General features: G+C 39.2%; 1 protein-coding gene across 2 annotated transcripts in view; it reads left to right on the top strand.

Moving 5' to 3' along the window:
* The first annotated feature begins 6,323 nt into the window (after positions 1-6,323).
* Syt14 (synaptotagmin 14) overlaps positions 6,324-25,175 on the top strand; it is a 122,171-nt gene continuing 103,319 nt past the window's right edge. For both annotated transcript variants that reach the window (XM_048357683.1, XM_048357682.1), the window contains exons 1-2: positions 6,324-6,356; positions 16,617-16,664. In XM_048357683.1, the coding sequence (XP_048213640.1) occupies positions 6,344-6,356; positions 16,617-16,664 (61 nt within the window). In that variant the 5' untranslated portion in view covers positions 6,324-6,343. The remainder of the gene's footprint in view (positions 6,357-16,616; positions 16,665-25,175) is intronic.

Raw genomic sequence — 25,175 nt, 5'->3', positions numbered from 1 at the left:
TTTCCCTTTCATCCATAAGGATAAATAGTTAAGTAAAAAGAAATTATGCATTAGAAAAAGAACTACTAGGGAGATGATAATGAGAGATGCTAGCCTAGATGAAAAGATCTTAGTTCACTTTTTACAGTCACCAATGACTATCTGATTGTTGTGCAGATATTTTATACACATCAAAATTTAAGAACTACTGATACAAGGGATTCACAACACATTGGTCTATTGCAATTTATTCATTTAAAATCTATTGAGGGGAGAATGAGGGAGGAGGTAACAAACAGTACAAGAAATGTATCCAATGCCTAATGTATGAAACTGTAACCTCTCTGTACATCACTTTGACAATAAATAAGAAAAAAATCTATTGAGATTTTATTTTGAGCCAAATAATAATGGTCAGTGTTCTTGTATTAGATAAATGTAAGCAATAAGGCTTTAGTGACCCTCATAGAATTTCTCCTATGAGTTGGGACCACACATTTATAGTTACAGAAGCTAGAGCTATGACTGACTTTTTTCAGTAGCAGATTTTTTTTCATCTAACTTGGATTATCAACTTATTTTTGCCATAGAGTTCAATTTCCTTCTCATCTGTGTATAAGTGCTTCTAAAAGTTACTTCCTGCTTTCCACGTAAGTGGGTACATCGACTGTGGATTATGTGTTTATGTTATTTTTTTAAAGTTTATGGCATATTTTTGACCTTTGTGTGAAAATTGTTACATAGATATCACTTTTCATTATCGTGGAAACATTTAGCTGTGGGGGGAAAGGATTTAAATACAATCAAATACTCCTACTTAGAACAAATTAATATGCTTCTTTGTTATGAATAAGAACACTTAGCTACAGGATTTTTTTTAATCCTAGCAGGCAGTACTTGTCAATTATGTTGGGTTAAATTGGTGTATGTATTTGGAAGTTATGTTCAATCTTCCATGCTGACATCCCAATATCATGCTATATTATAGTTGTGGCTAATCAGATGGCTGGAGTCCTTTTTGTTACCCAGATAGGAATTATGGGTAGGTCAGGAGAAGCTCCTTTAGTGTTGGCAACCCAGGATCCTTGAGTGTACAAGGCCTGCAAGGACAGGACTGGCAGACCCAAAGATTTATAGTCCAAACCCAGAGAGCTAAGGGCCAATTGCTCCAGGCCTTAGAAGCAGAGACTTATGGCCCTTGGCACTCAGGTTGCAGGCTGATTTCTCTGAACGTCAATCACCAGCAGCCCAGACACTTGGCAGCTATCGTTAACCTCAGCTTCCAGCCATGGTGGGCAGTGGTGGCAGGCAACAGCAAGCAGCAACAGGCAATACCTGCTTGTACAAAAGAACTTGAAAAGGCTTTGGTATGTCCACAACCCTATAATGGCTAATATTATAGCATTTGGTCCGAAGTATTTTGGGACACTTGGCCCTTAAGTCTTAGGACAATGATGAACTCTTCTCATTACCAAGGCCCCAAATTCGTTGTCTTCAGCTCTTCACAGACTCACTGTCTCCATTATTTCTACCCAACTCTTCTCTGGAGTTCTTGAGCTGCCATCCATGATTGCTGTTGCCTCTACCACTGCTGCCACTTGTGTTACCCTCTTTGTATTACTCTACCAATGATAAAAATCACAAGTAGGCAAGCAAAGACTACTTGAGACAGATCTTTCATTTGGCCCAATACTGCAACATCTGGAGATAGCCTCACTGGGAGGGTACCTCCCCTCATAGGGAATAATTAGTACAGGTTTGGGCTAGTCACAGCAGAACATCACAAGAACCCAATAGCTGTGCCCTTATGAACACATAAGATGATGCTAAGTGAAATGAACTCCATGTTATGGAAACGACTGTTATATCACCGTTGTAATTATTTTCAACATGCCATGTGAAACTGTAGCTTTTTTTGTCGTTCCTCTTGTATCCCCTTCCTGTGGTTGTGCCTGCACTATCTCATCTGAGTACCCTGGATACTGTATATACTTGTATTAGGACTAGGGAAGGGAAAGGAAATATCAAAATCAAGAGACAAAGGATAAAAAGAAAAATGACTCCAAAAGCAACACTTACAAAACCATTTGGTGTAAACCAACTGAACAACTCATGGGGGGAGAGGGGAAGGGGGAGGGGGGAAATGAGGGAGGAGGCAACAAATTGTATAAGAAACATACCCACTGCCTTACGTATGAAACTGTAACCCCTCTGTACAGCACTTTGACAATACATAAATAATGATTCAGAAAAAAAAGCAATCTAGTAGCTATTTATATAGCCAGTAAAGGAGGTGTGGCAAGGGTGTTTGCACCAATCACGGCAAACCTTCCTGCAAAAGTAAGTCTGTGTTTGTGCCAATTGCAGGCTTTCTGTTGGGATACTAAAGGATGTATTCCCCCTCTGGCCTGGTCAGAAATAACTCTCAGGTAATGTTGAATTTGCGAAGGCACTGATGACACAAAGTCTGGTGCAAGCTGTTTAGAAAGCATCATGGTTGGGATGGTGCCTTCTGCAGCTGGAGTTGTGCTTTGGCAGCAAGCAGATGCACCTGCCATGCAGCTTGCTTGTGTTCTTGAAGTGCTCTGAGCAGTTGTTGTTGTCAGGAGGGCAGCCTGACTGGATGTTTGGCTGATAGTTTTCCACTTAAGGCAGCCAGATCACTAGGGGAATTATCTAAAAGCAGTCAATTAGAGAGTCAAATTGCCCCAGCCCCCAACATCTTAAGCTAATTGAAAAGGAAACTAAACATTAAAGGAGATGCGACAATAAAGACTTCACAGTCACAGTGGTTTAACAGTATTTAACAGAGGTTTAACAGTGCTTAACTTGTGCCCCAATATACTAGAGAGAGTTTAATTCCTCTAATCTGTTTCATTGTTATCTGTGTAGGGGTTTGGGGTTGTGGTGGTGGTAGAGTATTTTCTATGTATGTGTAAGACCCTGGGTTCTACCTCTAGATGCAATTTGCTGCAAAAAACTTAAAAGTGAAACTGCAGTGTCCTGCTCTGTACTGTTAGCCAATAGCAATGACCTCATTGAACAGTAAGAATCGTATAAGAAAGACTATAGAGGACGAACATAGTAAAATTGATGGAGGAAAGGGAAAGAAGTATAGGTAGCCCTTTGATCTGCGTAAAAGCCTTAAAAGATGTAAGAGAAGGAAGTATAGAGTAATAAGTTAGTGACTGTGATACTTGATCTCTTCATTATTTGGTTGACCCAATACTTCTTTAAAAAGATAAAATTGTACATACTAAACAAATTACTACTGTTCTCTCCCCACAAAGAACCTAGGTTATCTCATCAAATACCTATTAAATAACCTTTAGTAGTCCTTGCCTGAACACTATCATGTCATGTCATGTAGCTCTAAGGCTACGCTGCCCAATAAAACATGCATTAGTCATATGCAACTCTTTAATTTCAAATTAACTCAAGTCAAATAAAACTAAAAATTCAGTCCACATGACATTTCAAGTGCTCAATAGACTTCTGTGCTGAGTGGCTTCCACGTGGCTATAAATACAGAATATCTTCCTTGCCATAGACAATTCTTTTCGACATTGTGATCTAAAGGAACTGCAGTGAAGTTGCTGAGTTAGGGAAGTTCTTTGGAAAGAGAAGATAGACATGCTGAGACAGATGTCTAAGCGACAGATGTCGCTTGAGTTCTTCTACCTGGCACTCTCTTCTGAGTACTATCTTCCTTCCCCAGTTCATTACTATTCTGTGATTCTGTTATCTGGGCCTGGCAAGGATTAATTTTAGTGTCTGGCCTCCTGATTGGTCTGGAGCAAGGTATTTCACGTAAAATGACATAATATACCACCTTGCCTTTTTTTTTTTTTCTTTTTCGAATGTACAGACTTGGGGCTTCTGATTGTGTCTGGGGACTGATGTGAACCACCAATGATCTTGGGAGCCGGGTCGCTTCCTCCTAGAGACACCTAATCACTCTCAGCACACTCTGCTCTGGGCAATAGCCCTTCCTTAGGGATCCCTGCTTTTCAGCTGGAGCTCTGCTTTTTTTCAGTGCTGTTTTTGTTTCACTTCTTTTGTCCACAAACTCACTCTTTGACCCCCAACTAGACAAAAACCAAAACCAAACAAAAAACCCCAAGGAAATGAAAAAACAAAACATGCCCTCCCATCCAAGTGTTTTAGTGTTTTGGTCAATGACATTGCAATTAGATTTCAGCATGGATTTGGTGGGAAGCTGAGTTATCCATATGATATCCAACATTAGTCTAATACAAAATTTCCAACTAGTATTTGGCGACCAGATGTATATTATATATAGTTATATACTACATAGTATAGGTACTATATAGCATACATACTATAATACTATTTATTATGTATATAAATACACAGTATATTATATATAATTATACTATTCATGCTTTATGCTATATATTATTATATTTAAAGACAATATTTGTAGGAGGAATTGTGCATTTTAATTCAAGGGAAAATGTAACCAATACTGACTCATCTTAGAGTCTTGGTCTGAGTTCCCAGAGTTGACAAATCTGAGGCTCAAATTCATATTTCCCCAGCCTGATTCTCTAAACTAAAGATGGTGATATTAACCTGTGTTCTTCGAGTTCACATAACCTTGCAATATATGTAGCCACTTGTGTAATTGCTGGTGAAAGGATGAATACGTTTTTCTAGTTTTCAACATTAAGTTGGTTTTTTTTTCTTTTTAAAGGTTAACAATTGGATTTCTTTAGAGTTAGCCAGAAACCACAAACTATGAAATGTGGTTTTGAGTTCAAACCAATGTTTCAGAGGTCAAGCCTGTTTTAAACAAAGTTGTGAGGGGGAAAATGTCATTAATTAAGCATATTTTCCTTGCACCCCACAGATATCCATGGCGAACCCCCACAAAAGCCTCCACTCACACACATTTCCTAGAGCAAATTGACAGCGTTTTAGTGTTTAATGAATAGAATATGTATTTTGTTTGATCCTTCAATAACAATTCTGGTTTGTAGTCAGCTTTTGGCACAGTGCTGACTCAACAGGTATTCACTGAAGTAATAAAAGTGGATGTCTGTTGAGCTAAATGGTGACGGAGGGACAGGTTACATAAAAGCAATAAAAGATAGTTTCTGTTCTAGATTGCAGTCCAACCTCACTTACATAAGCGCAAAATATTTCCTTCTTTGTGTCAGTCCCCAATATAGCTCCATGGCTGTAGAAGTTAGCATTTTCTCCGCAGGGAAGAGTCACTAACTTTCCATTCCTTAATGTAGATCACACCCTCGACTACTTGCCAAGTACCAAATGAACTGGAGAGTTGGGTAAAAGATGGCAGGGAGTACTCAAGTCAAAACCAAGTGGCCAGTTGTTGTTGCTGTTGCTCAGGGTTTAGGTGGTTCGTGGTGGTTCCTAATGCTCATGGGTTTGCAAAAACAAAGTATTTTTAATGTGCATTGGACAAGTTTTTAAGGCCCTCTGCCAAAATGCCCGTCTGACTCCTTACCTTTCTGTGGCCTCAAATGTGTGTTTGCAATATGCAGACATATTTCAATTCATATTTCCAAGGAGGGCACCAAGGTCAGGGGCTTCTAAGCCTTATCGGTAATGAGGCTGTGTGTGTGTGTGTGTGTGTCTGTCTGTCTGTCTGTCTGTCTGAGAGTGAGACTATGTGTGTTAGAGGCAGAGAGAGAGAGAGAGAGAGAGAGAGAGAGAGAGAGAGAGAGAGAGAGAGAGAGAGAGTCCTCAGTATCCCCCCTCCCGTTGGTTTTGCCAACTATCTGTCTCCTTGCCCCATGGCGCAGATCTGAGGCGAGGATTTGCTCGATTCCAGGCAAAAACCCAGACCGAACCCCGAGAGAGCTTCAGGTTACCGGGTCCGAGGGCCGCGGTTCCGGAGGGGGCCTGGAGCCCCGCTGCCGGCGGAGCCCCGTCCGTCCCGGGAGCCGCGCGCTGTCCAGGGTGCTGACCACATCCCGAGCTCCCGCGCCGGGGCCGCGCCCGCGCCGCTGCGCCGGGGCCCTCGGGTGACGTCGCCCCCACCGCCGCCGCCGCCGCGCGGACCCCGCACTGGGTTTTTGAATCCGCGCGCGGGGCGCGGGGCGCGGGGCGCGGGGCGCGGCGGGGCGGGCGGGGCGGCGTCACGTGCCGCCGGCGGCCCCCGGAAGGTTCCATTTCTTCCCCGGCGCGCACACTCGCGGGGCGCCCGGCCCCCTCCCCTGCCCGCCGGGTCCTCGGCTGCCCTCGGGGCCCCGCAGCCCCGCCGCTCCCGGCGAGCCCCGCCCCGGCCCCGAGCCCGCGGCCTCGGCGCGGCCGCCGCCGCCCCCCCCACCCCCCGCCCCGCCGTCCACTTGGTGCGGTCCATGGCGAGCACATCATGGCGATTGAAGGTAAGTGGAGGCCGGCGCGGGGGCACGCGGGGAGGGGCGCCCAGCCCGAGGGGGCCCCCGCGGGGGCCGGGAGGCCGAGGCGCGCGCGGGGCGGGTCCGGGGCGCGCGGGGGTCCGCAGCGCGCCCCGGGAGGCGGCGGGCGCCCCGGCGCCGGGGGACGCGGGACTTCGGTCGCGGCGCGCTCCGGCCCTGGCGGTTCCCGCGGCCTCGGCTCCGGGGCCGCGCAGTGTCTGCTCCGGCCGCGGCCCTGCGGACCCCCGAAACCTCCGGGGCCGGCTGGCTGCGGGGAGCTCGGGGCTGCGCGCGGTACCTCTCCCTTTTCTGGTCGTCCTTCCGCGACCCCGACCGACCCAGCGGGGTCCGGCTTTGCCCGTCCCCTCCCCGACCCTTCCCCGCCTCCGCGCGGTCCGCTCTGCTGTGTTCGCCGAGGTGGGAACCTGGAAACCTGGGGTGAAGTTAATTTCCCCAAATGTTTCCCCCTCCCCGCCCGCACCCCCCCCCCCGCCCCCAGATGCTCAAAACTGCTGCTCTCAATGAAGGAGGAGTAAATACATCACACACACACACACACACACACACACACACACACACACACACACACACGAGATCTTGCAAATGTCAGTGCTTTAGTGCCATACTGCATTTTCAAAAAAGTAGCTTAAGTTCCTGGATGAGGTGGGTGGCACCCAAGTGTCTTCTTTTTGTCTTTCTCTTGTTCCAAACAAAATTCTGGAACTGGGATGAAGTGTCTATATTTTGCCTTTACAAAATTTTTTTTTTGGAGGAGGATGTTTTGAAAAATAGTATCACACACCTAGGATACTTCTATGAAAGAATATCAGGTTAACTCCAAGTACATTGGTAAACCCTGTGTGTGTGTGTGTGTGTGTGTGTGTGTGTGTGTATCCATACAGACTCGCAAGTTACCGAGAGCTGTGTGCATCATATTGTCTACACTGAACGTGCGTTCCTCCAAGTAAAACTTTTCAGTGTTCCCATCCCCGTGATCTGTCACATACTGGGAGTTTCTGAACCCCACACTGATTCATCTCATTTAAGAGACTAAAGTATTTATTGTATATGCAAGATACACATGAAGTCAGTTGTAAATGTCTCCCTTAGCTAAAGTGACAGGGAATAATATCTGCCTATGAATCTTTGACATTTCTGTTACCCAGAGTGGTCTTTCCCACACAGTACTCATTTCTAGGGTTTAAAAGTCAGGAAACCACATCCACTGATTAATGTACTATATTTTATTTTCTAGACCAACATATAAAGCAGTAAAGGTGTTTCTTGTAAATTGGTAAAGGTAAAAAGATTTGTGCAGAAGGCAAGGAAGAATGAGATAACATTCAGGTTTAGTCCTAAAACTGGTACTGGTATTTTGCAGTTTTCTCAATATGTCCATTCTTTCCTGAGGCAGTTAAATGTTATTAATTCCTTCCTCATGTCAGCTGTTGGTATTTTACTCTGTCTACTACATGTATGTTTAAAGAATAAGATTTTTGTAATCCTTCTATTCTAGAAATTCTTCGTGTGTGTGTGTGTGTGTGTGTGTGTGTGTGTGTGTCTGTCTGTCTGTCTGTCCTAGAGTTGAGCCCTGGTCATGCCAAGCTGTCACTCTAACACTGAGTTGTACATCCAGCCTGGTCTGTGTTTGAGGTACACTCATAAATTTATGTGTTTATATTTTGTTTTAAGGCTTCATGCTGTAAACCACTGTGCTGTTGCAGTCTGGCAATTAACATAGTTAATATGTTTCAAATAAAGATATCAAGTCCAGTGATTCTGCTTCTCAGCTTTTCATACACACTGTCTTCAGGCTATATGATGCAGTTTACTGAGCTCGAGATGTAGGCTGTCCTAGAGCTGTCTTAGAATTTTGGTTGCTCCAGAGTGCATTGTATCCAACATTTTTTTTCTCAATGAATTGGTTCTTAAAACCACTCGAAATGGCTCTTAAACCATTCATTCTTAAAAACAATTTATGCTTCATTCATCCAATTAGCTATATACTCTATATGTAGTATGCTTGACTTTGTGGAGCCATTACGGTGGGCAAGATCACGTTTTTCCCCTCAAACAGTCCAGGTTCTAGTATGTGTGGAGGGAGACATAATTTCAAAAATGCAGTTACAACTATGAAAATGGAACAAGGAAACCTGATGGGGATCCTTTTTTTTTTAGCCGATCTTGGGGCTTGAACGCTGGACCTAGGTGCTGTCCTTGAGCTTCTTTTGCTCAAGGCGAGCGCTCTACCACTTGAGCCACAGTGTCACTTCTGGCTTTTTTGAGTAGTTTATTGGACATAAGAGTCTCATGGAGTTTCCTGCCTGGGCTGGCTTTGAACTGTAATCCTCAGGTCTCAGCCTCTTTTGAGTAGCTAGGATTACAGGTGTGAACCACCAGCACCTGACTGGGGATGCTTCTTTTGGGGGTAGAATGAAGCAAGGAGTGCAATAGAGAGGATAAGAGTGATTGGACTACAGTGTAAACATGTGTGGAGATCTAACAATGAAATTCATTCCCTCCTCCCCCGTATAACTAATATAAACCAATAAAAAATAACAGTGTAATGTGAATGCAGGGAGATAGATGATTCTTCTTTGGTATGAAAATATTCAGTGATACAAACAATGGTTTTGAGTCTGATTGTTCTGGGGTTTTTTTTTATTGCTCTTTGTTAAGGTCTTTGTATTTGACCCTGGGTCCGCCATTTGGTACCTTTTATCTACCCACCCTGCTTTCTGTAGCAATAATTAAAGGCCTGCGAATTTCTTTGTACAGGACATGCTCTGTTATGTTTGAAGGTGACTGTACAGTGTTTTTCTTTAGTGCATATTCAATTTCCTACTTTGGAGAATCTGTAGTTGCATGTTTTAATACTTGGAATATAGTACTGGACCATTCCATTTTATTCAACAGCTGTACTGTTGAAGAGCATACAGTAGTAACCTTTGCTATTCTATCCTAGGTTTGTGCAACATCCTGTTGATGTAGGTTCACATTAGTATGTGCCCCATGAAGTTTCATTTTGGTACAAGGTGAGGTTGAAATCAACTCAAACCAGTTTGTTTTGCCAGGATTAGTTTCACGTGTCTGTAAAAGCACAAAACCAAAACCTCCAAACACTCAGGTCATTATTATTGGCTGAGCCAATTCTTTTTAGTTTTGTGCAACAGTTTTACTCCTTAAAATGTCATACTAAGACTTATTTTGACTACCTTCTCTTTATAAAGCTTTTATTTTACAGCACCAAATTATTTCTACCACATCATTATTCATTTGCTTTTCTTTTTTTTTAAAAAAAAATTAGGCCTTTCGGCAGTTTTGGGATCTGAACTCAGGACCTCATTCTTGCTAGGCACACACTGTGCTTTTTTTTTTTTTTTTTGCGCCAGTCCTGGGGAAACTCAGGGCCTGAGCACTATCCCTGGCTTCTTCTTCTTGTTTATTTATTTATTATTAAATATAATTTTATTATCAATGTGATATACAGAGGGGTTACAGTTACATAATAGTGCGTTTCTTGTCATACTTGTTACACCCTACCTCATTTTTCTCTCACCTTCCCTCCGTCCCGGCCTGCTAGTTGTGCAGTATTGTCTTATGAGTTTCGCTATTGCATTGGTTCGCCCTTTTTTCTTTGTCTCACCATTCTGATGCTCTCATTCCTCTCCCTAATTCAGATAAACATAGGTACAACACCCAGTGTACCAAAATCATGTACAGTAACAACAGGGGATAAGCCATAGGAGATTCACATAGAACATTTATCCCTGGCTTCTTTTTGCTCCAGGCTAGCACTCTACCACTTGAGCCACAGAGCCACTTCTGGCTCTTTTTCCCATATGTATATGATGCTGAGGAATTGAACCCAGGGCTTCATGTATACAAGGCAAGCATTCTACCACTAGGCCACATTCCCAGCTCCTGCACTGTACTCTCGAGCACACACTCAACTACTGAGCTAAGCCTCCAGCCCCATCCTCATCAGTCAGACATGGGATTGATGATGGTGACCTTTGACAGAGGTAAAGATGATAGTGTTTACCACCCTAAGTGAATGTCACTATTCAGATGAAGAAGTTGGTCCAGTGTTAAGGACAGGGGAACTTTCAAAAAGGTATTTTGAAAGATTGAACAGATAGCAGATCCCTGTTACCTAGCTGTCTGGTGATATCAGGGTAGGAATCATTGTTTTCGTAGCTGGTCAAGATATGCCATTATTGTCTAAAATACTAAGTTTACTAGTCAGGCTGACATCGACTTTCTCCTGGTTTTGAATTTTTCTCCTGTTGCGTACTTCTTAGTCTTCATCTACCTGGCCAAACGTTCTTTGTATTTCTAATCTCAATGTTGTCATTTGCCTACTTCATACCTGCTCTACACATTGAACGACTTTGTATCAGTTATTTGTAAACCTATTTTCCTAGTCCGATTGTAAATTCCCAGAGGATAATGTCTTACTCGTTTTTTGTATTCCTTATGTTTTTGTGTACTACCTGAGTATGACTTACATTTGTTTCTGAATTGTTTCATGGAATCCATACATTATCTTCAGCCCATAAAGATGTTGGGGTGTGTGTGTGTGTGTGTGTGTGTGTGTGTGTGTGTGTGTGTGTAACTTATGGTATAGCCTATAGTTTGCTACACACTTTCACATATGTTTTAAAAAACATTATTAGAATTCTAAGATTCTCATTAAAACTTGTTTTGGCCCTAAGATTTCTAAAATACAATTTGGATTTTCAGAAGCTGTTTGTGATACTGAATTAAAAACAAAACCGGTAGAAAGATGTTATTAGTCTTGAGTAAGAGCATCATACACCTTTTCTGCTCTCTTTTGTTATTGTTAGAGATATCAGTATTATATATACTGTATATCCTATATATTATATATAATATATATATAATTAGACATTACACCTATCCAAAGAGAGAGGTAGCAGAGAGATAATTTATTGGACATTTTATGTGTGGAGAAATTACAGTTCAATTTAATCTAAAAGTGATACTTTGACTTATGGCAGAGATAAAATTAAAAATTAATAGTGTTTTATAGCCATTTAAGACATTTGCATATTTAGGTAGGTTTACTTAGAGAAATCTGGACATACTTTTGAGTAGTTGATAGTTCATTCAAGCTTCTTTTTCTAATGTACTAAACAAAATCAGAAGCAAGTAGCAAAAACAGTTTTCATTTCTGGTATTTTAAGGTAGTAATAGATGTAGTAGTTCATGCTAATGGGAAAAGCAGAAAATGAGAATTGGTTTGATATATACAACGTGATGACTAATACCGATAGCAATTACTTCAAAATGATTATGTTTGTTCACAGTATGTATCCACAGTAGGATAGCATATTTTTTTTTTTTTTTGCCAGTCCTGGGCCTTGGACTCAGGGCCTGAGCACTGTTCCAGGCTTCTTTTTGCTCTAGGCTAGCACTCTGCCACTTGAGCCACAGCACTACTTCTGGCCTTTTGTATATATATGGTGCTGGGGAATCGAACCCAGAGCCTCATGTATACGAGGCAAGCACTCTTGCCACTAGACCATATTCCCAGCCCCCAGATTATCTTCTTAAATTGGACTTTTAGTTAGATGACTTCAGTAATACTTCCTCTTCCTTTGGCCTTTAATAATGAGAAAGTGCAGATATATGGATAATGTAAGATTGAACAAACTACTCTAAATAAACCATTTCAAGTTTTTGAGTAATATGATTGCATGCAAATTTTATATGCATGTGTATTATGTGCTAAAATAATATATGATAATATTTTAATTAAAAAATTAGAATCCCTGAATCTATGGGGCTGGGGATATAGCCTAGTGGCAAGAGTGCCTGCCTCGGATACACGAGGCCCTAGGTTCGATTCCCCAGCACCACATATACAGAAAACGGCCAGAAGCGGCGCTGTGGCTCAAGTGGCAGAGTGCTAGCCTTGAGCGGGAAGAAGCCAGGGACAGTGCTCAGGCCCTGAGTCCAAGGCCCAGGACTGGCCAAAAAAAAAAAAAAAAAATTAGAATCCCTGAATCTAATTCAGAATAATAGGAATTGTTAGGAATTTAATTACACATAAACTTCTAAGAGCCATACATATATTTTTATACATATATTTTTATATTTTTCATTTTTTCACATTTTTAGACTATACTATTTTGAGTTATCATTAAGTAGATATTAATGAAGTATTGAATTATCTTTACATTCTGAACTTACTAATGGAATAATGCACATTTCTAGTTTTAATAAGTTTTCTGGTATGGTCAAATGATTTTATTCTATATTCAGTTTAACTACAAAATTCAATTTAGTGGAGCATTTTGTGTAAGTATGTACTTTCTGAGTGATTTATTCTGTCATGTTAATGAGTTTCTCATAGTCCAAACATAATTAAAATGGAATTAAAAAAGTAACTCAACAGTTGGGAAGTGTATCCGTTCGTGAACAGTAAATTAGATTTTACATAATAAAATTTATACCTCCTAGAAAAATGATTGAATCGAATGCATAGGAGCTTGTCTGCATTGGATGAGATACTGCACTGAACATGCTTTGCAAATAATTAAGTACTCTAAGATAAGCTATTGCTATGGATAGAGATGCACTCATTCAGTCTGTGTGATGAAGTTATATTGGGGCATATCAGTCCCAAAGTTTAGTCCTGCTAGTATATACAAATATTATAGACAAAATGAATTTGTAAACTGATAGAGAAGACTTTCAAATTATTTTAATTCTACAATAACTGCATAGCAACAACCAAAAGCAAATGAATTTCAGTTTGGGATGATAATTCCTAGAGAGTTGGAAACTTCACAACTTTCTTTGTCTGTGTGTCTACCTATCTATACACTACCTAACTCATCTTATTCCTGGAAAAAATGGCTTAATTAGGGACTAATCTAGCCTAGTCTTAGGGCTTAAACTTTGGGCCTGAGTGCTGTCTCTAGCTCCTTTTGCTCAAGGCTAACACTCTACCACTTGAGCCACTTCTGGCATTTTCTATGATTAATTGGAGGTAAGAGTCTCATGGGCTTTCCTGCCTAGGCTGGCTTTGCACCATGATCATCAAATCTCAGCCTCCTGAGAAGCTAGGATTGCAGCCATGAGCCATTGGTGTCTGGCTTGAAACTTTGAACTTTGAGTGGGTTAAGTTGGGGTTGGAGGTGAAGCTTGAGTGATCAGTTGCTTGCCTAGCATGTACAAAGAGGCCCTGAATTCAATCCTCAGTACCACAAAAACAAACAAACTGAGTTATGTTGTTCGGAGATCTGGGGGTAGTTGACAGAATCAACTGAAGATATTTATAGTTTCATCTTTCATTATGGATAGGTATCTACATAAGAGTTAGCTATCACAGTGTAATTACTGTGATCTAGAGGTTAACTTCATGGCTGTGACTGCATTAATGGATGTATATTAGAAAAGAATCTTTAGATAAAGTGGATTTTAAGACATTGATAAAATAGCTTTTCAGTGTCAGGTCAAGAAGAAATAAATAGAAGGTGATTGATGGAAAGGCTGACAATGACCAAGATGCATTGTACATGTAATATGACTTGTGGAATTGAAATCACTTAATACAACTACTTAAAATAAGAAAAAAGAAGAAATAAATAGTTTGTAAGTTGTGGGGATGTAGGCTAATGGTCAGAATATGATAAATAAAATTGGAAAACGGCCCTCAAAAGAACTAAATCATGGGTTTAAGTCCCTTTTCGTATACCTGGATGTATTATAGTGGGATTATAATTCGAGTACACATTTTCCTTCTGTGAACATGGGGAAAATACATGTTTTGTAAGGATTTCTTTTCCCTTAAAGCATCCTGGTTACCCGATACATTCACAATTAAGTTACATTCATACACACTGTTAATTAATACTGTACATACATATACACTGCACATGATCATAGCACATGTGTGTGAGTGCCCCAGATATCTGCTTCCTTCTGTTCTCATTTACGCCAGCTGTACAGGTCTGTGCTAGTTTACATCGTGTTCTGTACATAGATTTGACTGCAGGAAAAGATGGTAACTTTGCGTAACCTTGTCATTGCCATGTTGCTGAGTTGATTGTTTCAAGAGGAAAGCCTTTGCAAATTCACTCTGTGTACATTGCCTTACCCTATAGAAAAATAATTTCATATTTTTTCATAAAATTGAGAAAAATTCGCTTTTTACTTCCTTAACTATGTTAAACATATTTGAATCTTTTTCTCCTGACAATTAATTAGTGTCATTGGGCAACTTTAGCCTTTGGTATCTCCGTTTGTACTGTAAAATAATAAGCTTGGTTTCTGAGTTCTAATCTCTCTCTCTCTCTCTCTCTCTCTCTCTCTCTTTGAGTGCTAGTCCCTTTGTTAGTTGTGTGGTTTAAAAATAAATTTGACAATTATTAATTGACTTTAAATTTAAGAAATAGTCTTATTTGGCTATCTTTTTATTTATGATGTTCTGTCAGTCAATACAGATTAATTTTATATTATAAAAACAGTGTTTATTTCCATTGTCCTTAAGCAGGTTTATTTTGTTATTGTTATGCTAAACCTTGTAAAACCACTGTTATATTTAAGATTGGCTATAGATGGTAAAGCCTAATCAATTTATGTTACATAGGTGAGAGAGTCTAGCTTTAACCTCAGACATTAAAACATACAACCTAGTCAACATGAATAAAGTACAAAACTCAAACTAATTTACCAATGTTGACTTCTAAAGAACATGCCTTAATGAGTATACAGGGGAAATACTTCTAAGAAGTAGCTTATAAAACACCATTGACTTCCAGTTCTATTATAGTTATTCTTATCATTTGATTCTTCTTATGTCTTGGAAATGGTTTCTTATAACTTGGTGTCTAGTTTACCAAATGGCAGTCATTTGTGTCTCCTCAGTTTGAAAGAGGTGCAGTATATAGGTGTATTTTATAATAGCTCTTCAATAAGCAATCCATGGTTGCTCATTGATCATATTCTAGTTAAGGTCATGTTTTATTCTGAGATTTTGCTGAAAAGTAATTCTTTTATGATCATAACTTTGTGATAATTAGGGATTGGTTTATACTATTGATAATAAGGAAGCAATGGCACTGTTAGAACCAAGTAAGGCTGTGGAACTAACCTAGTTTAGTGATAGAAAAATTACTTTCTAGTTTTTTAGCTTGGATTCTAGATGACCTACTTTTTAAAGTGTAAGACTTTTTCTGTAAGACATCTGTATTTCTTATAACTGGACTGTTCATAATAAGTTCCTATATCGACCTAAAATGACTAAATCATTTAATATTTTTATTATGAAAAATTCAAAATAATTCACAGTATAATAATGTCATATAGAACACTCCAAAATTTTATTTGGCTTACCTTAGAGACATGTTTGTAAGTGAAAAAATATATGTTTACATAGTGGCCAAGAAAATAATTCTTACAGTAAGTGTCAGCATATATTTATGGGATATAATGTGGCATTTTAATGCATAATACCACATTATACACGTGAAATGATTAAATTAATCCATTTAAATCTGTTACCTCCCCTACTTATTTTTTGCAGTGGAAACATTTAAACTAGAAGTGATTTGTCAAGAATATAATCACTTAGTATTAACAATATGTTTTACAATAAATCACAGCAACTGATTAATCTTGTCTGATGCGAACAGGACCACTCCCTCCCAAGTCCCTCACTCCAGCCTCTGATAACACCATTCTGGTCCCTGCAACTAGGAGTTGACCTTTTCAGATTATGGAGTTGAGATTGTATATAGTGTCTTTCTGTGCCAGGCTATTTCACTCAGCATGTTCTTCATATTTATTTATGTTGTTGCAAAAAGTAGAATCTCCTTTTAAAAGACTAATTTTTGGCTATATGTATTAGGTTTTTAAAAAATCATCATGCTCTATTAAATCTAGTCAGTTGGAATTAAGACTTTTGTGGACTTTTTTGCCTGGGCTGGCTTTGAACGTCAATTCTCACTCAGATTTCAGCCTCCTGAGTAGCTAAGATTACAAATATAAGTCACTGGTGTCCAGTTCATTCTAGAACTTTAGCAAGCCTCAATTTCTGGGTTATTGAGGAAAATTCTGAGTATCTGGCTGTCATATTTAATGAGGACTTAAGAGAAGAATTGTAAGCTTTTTTTTCTGAGATCATTCCGACCTAGAAATATAAATGCTTCTTTGTAGCAGTCAAATTCAAGGTATTTTCTGTGCTTTTAAACTTCTAATTTAATTTTTTAATAGGTGGAGAGAGGACCTGTGGAGTACATGAACTTATCTGTATTAGAAAAGGTAAATTCAATGCGCTGCATGGATTTTTTTTTTAACACTAAACGAACACTGTTTAGTACATAATGAACTTTAGTAAGATAGCAGATAATTTGGACTTATAAGGTGTACAATTCAACAAATAATAATATTCATTACTTATTATAGAGATGTGAACCTACATAAACTATATATTACCTATTTTGTGGCTATTGAGAGTTGTCACCGTATACTTAGTTTTGATGGATCAGTAAAGCTTGGTGTCTAGTATATTAGTTTATTTTTTGGACATGGTGATGAGGCAAAGAATGGAGGGTTTGATTTTTGTTCCCTTTCAGAATCTGGAATCTGAGTGCATGCTGATCTCCCATTGACTTCTGTTCTATTACTGTACCCCATCAGAGAGATGTGAGGAGTTGGTTGAAATTCAAATCGGGAGCATATCCAAAGACCACAACATCCTCTGACACCAACAGCTGTCTATGCTTCCTTAGAAGGAGCCACCTGACAACTGGGTGGTTCAACAAGGTGGCCCCAGGCAAGGTAATTCAGTTACTAGGCGGGAGGCAAGGAATCAGCTATTTTCTAGATTGGAAAGGGTCAGGAGAACCTTGGGAGTCCCCACAACTCTGCAGAAGTAATCACAAATCTGCAATGATGCACAGAAAGGAATGGATAGAGCTGGGGAAGCTAGGGGAAGAAATCCTCATACCTTTACGACTCCTGTCTCTTTTCAAGCTTGGAAAGTCTCTTTCTCTTGCATCTCTCTTGAAAACCGGCCTGGCCTTCCTGAGCCTGGGCGCCAACAAGCACCAGTCCCTACTCTGATAATTTGCCCTCAGGCGGTTTGGAGCAGTGCCAGTGTTTGTGAAATGCTGAATGATTGGCATGCCAGGGATATGGCAGCCTATTTTTAGTAAGTTTTTGACATCTCTGAAGAGTTTTAGAATCTGTAGAATTTTTTTTAAAGGTCCTTTTTAGGTGATAATATGTATTGTTGACATGGTCGTGCTAATTTTTATTTGAGTGTGTGTGTGCGTGCATGTGTGTGGTTTGGTCTCAAGGCCTAGGCAGTGTACCTGAGCTATTTTACTCAAGGCTAGCACTCTACCACTTCAACCACAGCTCCACTTCTGGCTTTTTTGGTGTTTGGTTGGAGATAGGAATCTCACAAACTTTCCTGCCTGGGCTGCATTTCAATCATGATTCTCAGATCTCAGTCTCCTGAAGATCTGGGATTACAGAAGTGAGCCATGGACTCCTGGCCTGTCATGCTAATTTATCTGAGTGTCACTGTCTGAAATTTCTATTTATTTAAAAACAATGTTTTCCTTATCAATATTTTCTTTATCAGCCTTTTCTCTGGCACCTCAAAGGAAGAAATTGAAGTCAGCTTGTAAACTGATTTCAAAATTGAGGTGGGAGGGATGATGAATTTGTACATTGTTTTTTTCTCTCTGTAAACATTTTTAGTCTTGTACTTTGGTATTTTAATCCAGAGCTACAGAAAATACCTTAAATACTGTTCTAGTTATTACTTTGTCCCTGTGAAACTTCTACAATCTTCATTATATGGGGCAGCAAGAGACACTATACAAACTGACTGTAATCAAAAGGGTTTAAAGAAAGCTATAGTCAGGTGAATCAAGAATCAAGACAAGATTAGAGACAGGTAGAAGGAAGGAAACTAAAATGTGCAGTTTGTCCTGTGGCTAAGAAAATAGGATATAAAGATAGGTGATGATCTGAGTATACATTTTTAGGTATGGCTCTTTTTGCTATTTTTCTTTTATTGCTATTTCCATTCCTAGTCAGATAGTTATTAAAGTCTGCCTTGTCCATGTTTCTCTGTATTAGTCTAGCTTTTTTCCTCTCCTCCTGTTTCTCTGTACAATCCTTATTCTATGATTTAAAAAAATGTAAATTTATTCACGTTCTTGGTCATGTCATAGAAAAGTGTCTAAAGCTATTTCCTCGGAATTTAGTATAGTGTTCTGTTCTTGTAGCTGTTTCTTAAGTATTTAAATATTTCCAGAGTTGAGGCAAAGGCTAAGACTTTTGTATTTAAGCTGGACTTTCACAGAGCAGAGAATATGAATGTTACATAAAGTAGAATAACTTAGCACCGATAATTCAGATAAAATGACATTTTTGACTTCACACTTTCTTTTCAAGCTGTCTGGAGTTTCCTTCAGTATCTCTTGCTTGCCTTTCTCCTCTGTCAGACTTACAAATATGGAAAGTACTAGGGCTTGGTCCTCTACTTACCTCAGTTTTCTTTCTTGTCTATTTGACTCATTTAGTTTTGCTCTTTGGAATTCCCCCTGAATTTATAAACCCTGTCCTTGAGTTCTTTATTTTTTAAGTCAAACTAAGTTATATTTCTATAACAACTTGACCTACTTGAAATTCAACTCTTTATTTTTCACATGCAAATGTCATCTTCTTCAGGTAAGTTGTCCGTTCTACTTGCAAAGTGCATTTCACATACATCCTTTTTTTGTCTGTTCTGCTCCTCTCATTGCAAATCTAAGTCTCTATTTTCTTTTGTCTAGACCACTTTAATACTTTTTTGTTTGTTTGTTTGTTTGTTTTGGCCAGTCCTGGGGCTTGGACTCAGGGCCTGAGCACTGTCCCTGGCTTCTTTTTGCTCAAGGCTAGCACTCTGCCACTTGAGCCACAGCGCCACTTCTGGCCGTTTTCTGTATATGTGGTGCTGGGGAATCGAACTCAGGGCTTCATGTATGGGAGGCGAGCACTCTTGCCACTAGGCCATATTCCCAGCCCAGCACCGATGACTTTTGAAAATGGAAATCATTTCATATCACTTTTGCTTTCATATCCACTTTCCTCTATGGATTCCCATTATGCCTATAATAAAATCAAGACTGCTTCACCCTGACCTATAAAAGTTTCATATGATCAAATCAACTCAGAGTCCAAATGTCATCTAAATATCATCAGCTCAAAAGTCTCGTCATGTAAATCATAGCAGTGAGAGTCTGGGTATGATCCATCCTTATTCTTCCTTCCTTTCCATTTGTGGACCTGTGGCACTAATAAGTGAGCTACCTATTCCCAGAGTACATTGGTGGGGGATATGCACAGAACAATAAATAGTTACAGGCATTATCGTTGTCAAAGTGAGAAAATGGAAGGAAGAAAGGAGTCATTGGTCCAAAGTAATTTTGAAATTCAACTGGGAAAAAAATTCTGCTAGATTTCAAGACATGGTAATATATGTGGCTTTTGGTTTCAAGACTGTTCTCTGAGTTTAAGAGTCTGCCTTTGAAGTTGCACCTACTGCGTTGGCAAGTATCAAAAGAGGAGAGACAGAGAGAGAGAAAGCCAGTGAGAGGGGCTGAGAGAAAGACAGAGCGTGAGGGAGCAGCAGCGAGGGAGTGAGCATACACACACACACACACACACACACACACGCACACACTCACAAGCATTAGAGAGGATATGGGGGAAGTGTAAATTCGTATAGCCATTATGTAAAATGGGATGTTTCTTCAAAAAATTAAAAATAGATACCATATGATTCAGCAACCTTACTGTGGATATATAATTCGCTATGGGAATGTCAGGGAGATAGCTACACTTCCCATGCTCATGGTGGAATTATTCACGCCCAGATACAGATAAGGAAAAATTCGCATCTGTACATAATGGGATAGTATTAAGAAAATCCTAAACCTGGAGGAAATTCTGTTAGGTGAAGTTAAGTCAGGAAGATAAATTTCTGCTTTTACGCTGTGGAATTTGAAACAGTTGAACTCATGGAAATACAGTGGTCTTTACTAGTTGAGGGTAGAGGTTGTTGATATAGCCATTTTACAATGCATACATATTTTGAAACATGTTGACTACTCTTATTTTCAAGTTAAACAAATAAAGCTTCAAAAATAAAAGGCTAGGTTCTGAATTCTGGCATGTTTTATTTTGTTAATGTATATTAAATACTGCTAAGAGGGCTACAAGGACAACACCCAGAAATGCTGCTCTTCTGATTGCTGATAAAATAAGGTTGCGAGACCTTACCCTCTTCAACGATTTAAAGTAGGGAGGTCAGTGGTAGTTACATTTAGGGAATGTCAGTGAGGGAGTTCATCCATGCCAGAATCTGAGGGAAGAGCGTGTCAGGCATAAAGAACAAGTACAGAGATGCTGAAGGGAGTGAGTACTTGTTTGGTTTGTCTGAAGAGGGCCAGTAGGTGGCTGGAGCAGAGAGGAAATGAAAGGGCTGGACAGGTAATATGAGACTAGATGGTTCTGGGTCTCAGCTTCCTGAGGAGCTAGGATTACAGGTATGAGCCACTGTTGATTAGCTTGGTATATACTTTTAAAGACTCCAACCTAGTAGATTTTAGATTGTCTCATATTTTATTTGATAGTTTATATGCAATAATGTGGACTAACTGTATTTATTCATATTTGTCCTCTTCTACAAAAGATAGTATGGTGTATACATTGCTTTGTAACTGGTTTAATTTAAAAACCTACCTCCTAGAATTCAATTCATATCAGTAGGTTGAGATCATTTCTTCTTTCTGTGTGTATTTTCTCCTAATACGTGAATAATTTACTGACTTAATTTCCTAATAATGGAATTGCTATGTTTAAATTTTCTGCGATTAAAATAATGCCATGGCAAATAAACTGTCCAGTACTTACTAGTGAAGGTTTGTTATTCGTTAGATTCTGAGAACTGAGATTGCTTTTAAGATTAAAGGGAGATTATTACATAAATTGTTTTAGAAATTGCAACGTTCTTCATTTTATGTATTATGCTCTTTTGTATTACCACTGCGGACATACAACTCTATCAGTAGAATATGTATTAAACTTTTGGGTATTTTTGTTGGCGTTGATGATGATCTGGTAAATAAAAATTGTAGTTCAGTGTCATTCAGATTTTCATTTCATTTTAGTTTCCATCATCTAGACAAGGAAATAACTGAGTGTGTTGACATGGACCTCTAAAATAGCTTCTTTGTGGCTTCTACTTCTGTATTGCACTGGAACTCATCAACTTAATATCAGGTTGAATATCTCTTTAAGCTCTGATTACAGAATGTACAAATACTTCTTGATATAATTTGAAGGGCACCAGAAAAACCTGCTTTTTCTGAAATGTCTCTCATAAGTGTTAGGTGGTTCATCATGTTTTGACACTTACTAAATTGAGATCCATTTAATCTTTAGAAATTTGTTTCAGAAAATTTACATGGAAAAAGCATTGTCAGAGTATATCAGATTGTTTCACCATCACTATGGAAACCAGGAAATTATGAATTTAAGGCATGATACCTGGAACAATGTGGTATCTGTGGGTAAGATAGGTGGGTAAGAAGCAGAAGTGGTACAATCTAGGACAGTATCCAGAATAGGCAGATCGGAGATGCCAAGGGCAGACTATTTATAGAACACTGAAAACAAATTGAATCTACTTTACAGTTCTGGTGTGAGTTGCTTGGCATTGTCTCTACTTTTTCCTCCCAAATGTAGAGAAGACCCAAGCCCCAGTTCCTCTTCTTCTCTTGAGATGAACAAAGCAGTCTGTGATCTGGAGACAAAGGCTATGTTAGTAAGATGGTCTTACTAGGTAAGGGATACTAGAATTCCTCCAACCCTTTCTCAGTAAATAACTCATAAGTTCAAGACCCTAGGGTTGAAGATGGGGCATGGCATTTCTTTTTTAAATTTATATTTATTTGAAAAGTATGAAGTTTGGCCAGTAAAGGAGCTGGTTTAAAGTTAGAGACGAGGAAGATATAGTTTTGAAATAAAGTAGAGCCAGTAGAAAGAAAGAGTCCACTCACTTTGCACTCGGACAATCTGAAAGATGCCTTGAGGACATCTAAAGAATTGGCTAGGTCCCACCGACCATAGGACTGAGAATGTCAAAGGGTAAACACATTTCAAAGACTTTCCTTTAAGAAGAGAGTGCCTCTGGATCACCTACCTGGACCAGGGCTCCTCAGGGAGTTGTCTCCCCAGGGATCTGTTCCACAGCGCTCAGCCACCCAGATACTAAGATGCTCCTCTAGAAGTGGTGTAGAGGGATCCAGCTACTGGTTGAGCTGTTGGCATACCTGGCTCTCGTCTATACGATCCTGACAGTTGTGGGCTCGTGGAGACACCCATTTTGGAGGACCACCTGGCACTGTGGAGCAGGGTCAGGACCCCCAACAGAGTGATGTGTCAATCTTGTGATTGTTATTATCTGCTAGGGCACATCAGTCTTATTTTTCTTCTTCAGTGATGCTTATCAATTATTTCTAGGCCTTCAATTTTTAATGTCAATTTTAGAATCAGCCTGCCAAATCACTTAATAGCTCTTTGGGGAACTGATTGGGCATGGCATTGAATCTTTAGATCAATCTTGGAATCTTTAGACTTGTTGAACTTGACATAGCAAGATATTTGTTTGATGCTTTTCAGTAAAGTTTAGACAGTTCATTTTTTTAAAGTTTTTATTATAAAACTGATGTACAGAGAGGTTACAGTTTCACACGTTAGGCATTGGTTACATTTCTTGTACTGTTTGTTACCTTGTCCCTCATACCCCCCTCCCCCCTCCCCCTGTCCCCCCCTGAGGTGTTCAGTTCACTTACACCAAACAGTTTTGCAAGTATTGCTTTTGTTGTTGTTTCTCGTATTTTACCCTTTGTCTCTCAATTTTGGTATTCCCTTTGAATTTCCTAATTCGAATACCAGTACACACTGTTTTCCATACACTCAGATAAGATTACAGAGATGGTGTAGATACAATCACAAGAAGGTGATACACGAACATCATCAATAGTAGAAACTACAGATACACATGGGATGTTGAAAGTAGTTTCAACTCTGATATAACAATCATTTTCATAAAATGGAGTTCATTTCACTTAGCATCATCTTATGGGATCATAAGGGTATAGCTATTGGGCTCTTGTGATCCTCTGTTGTGACTTGCCTAAACCTGTGCTAATTAGTCCCAATAAGGGAGACCATAGAGTCCATGTTTCTTTGGGTCTGGCTCACTTCACTTAGTATAATTTTTTCCAAGTCGTTCCATTTCCTTACAAATGGGGCAATGTCATTCTTTCTGATAGAGGCATAAAATTCCATTGTGTATATGTACCACATTTTCCTGATCCATTCGTCTACGGAGGGGCATCTGGGTTGGTTCCAGATTCTCGCTATGACAAATTGCACTGCAATGAACATTGTTGTGCTGGTGGCTTTACTTTGATTTTGTTTGTAGTTTTTTTGGATAAATACCCAAAAGTGGGGTTGCTGGGTCATAGGGGAGTTCTACATTTAGCCTTCTGAGGAATCTCCATACTGCTTGCCAGAGTGGCTGAACCAGTTTACATTCCCACCAACAATGAATTAGGGTTCCCTTTTGGCCACATCCCCTCCAACAACTGTTATTGTTAGTTTTCTTGATATATGACATTCTTACTGGGGTGAGATGGAATCTCAATGTTGTTTTGATCTGCATTTCCTTTATGGCCAGTGATGTAGAGCACTTTTTCATATGTCTCTTGGCCATTCTCATTTCCTCATCAGAGAAGTCTCTTTGTAGGTCTTTAGCCCACTTGATGAATGGGCTATTAGTTCTTTGCGGTTTTGTTTTGGAGGAAAGTAATTTTTTTAGTTCTGCATATATTTTAGATATGAGGCCTTTTAGACAGTTCATTTATAAGGGTTTTGCAGATCTTTTTGTTAGACATGCTTATATATATCATTTTTGTTACTGTAATAAAGGGAATATGATAGAAATATAATAAACTTTCCATGTATTTACTTTATAGATAGCCATATGGATAAACCATTCAAAATTTCTTTACATATTTTACTTTATCTGTGTAGGTAATCATACTATCTGTGGAAAGTTTCAGTTTTAGTTAATCCCTTCCAGTTACATAATTTTTGCAGCTTCTAAGGAAAAATAAATAAAATAGAAGCCAAAGGATATTCATTAATCTTTTTCTAAATGCTTGACCAAAAGTAACTTAAAAACTGTAACAGTAACAAGTGTTAGCAAGGATACAGAGAAATTGGAATCTTTGTACATTGTTAGTACACATGTAAAATGGTGCAGCCACTTCAGAAAACAGGCTGAATGTTTCTCAAAAAGCTAAACATAAAGTTACTATCTAACAATAATTATGCTATGATTATGCCCAAGAGAATTGAAGAGAATTGAAATCACATTATTATATAAAAACTTACTCATGAATGTTCATATTGCTGCCTTATTCATAATATTTAAAAAAGTCTAAATTCCTATCACTGGTGAATGGATTAAACAAAATATATCATCCATGGAATATCTTATTCATTATTAGGAAGGAAATGTGCTCTTTGCCTGACTTATATAACTGTAACCCCTCTGTTTTTAGCCTTTCCAAATAAAAATAATAAAAATAATTAAATTAAAGAATAGTGTTGATTCAAACAACAATATGGATTAGCCTTGAAAACACATACTAAGTCAAAGAGGTCAGGCTCATAGAACCACATAGTATATAGTAGCGG

Source organism: Perognathus longimembris, chromosome 11 (assembly GCF_023159225.1).
Source record: "Perognathus longimembris pacificus isolate PPM17 chromosome 11, ASM2315922v1, whole genome shotgun sequence".
In the NCBI taxonomy this organism is placed as follows: Eukaryota; Metazoa; Chordata; class Mammalia; order Rodentia; family Heteromyidae; genus Perognathus; species Perognathus longimembris.
This window is presented reverse-complemented; position numbering and strand designations above follow the sequence as displayed.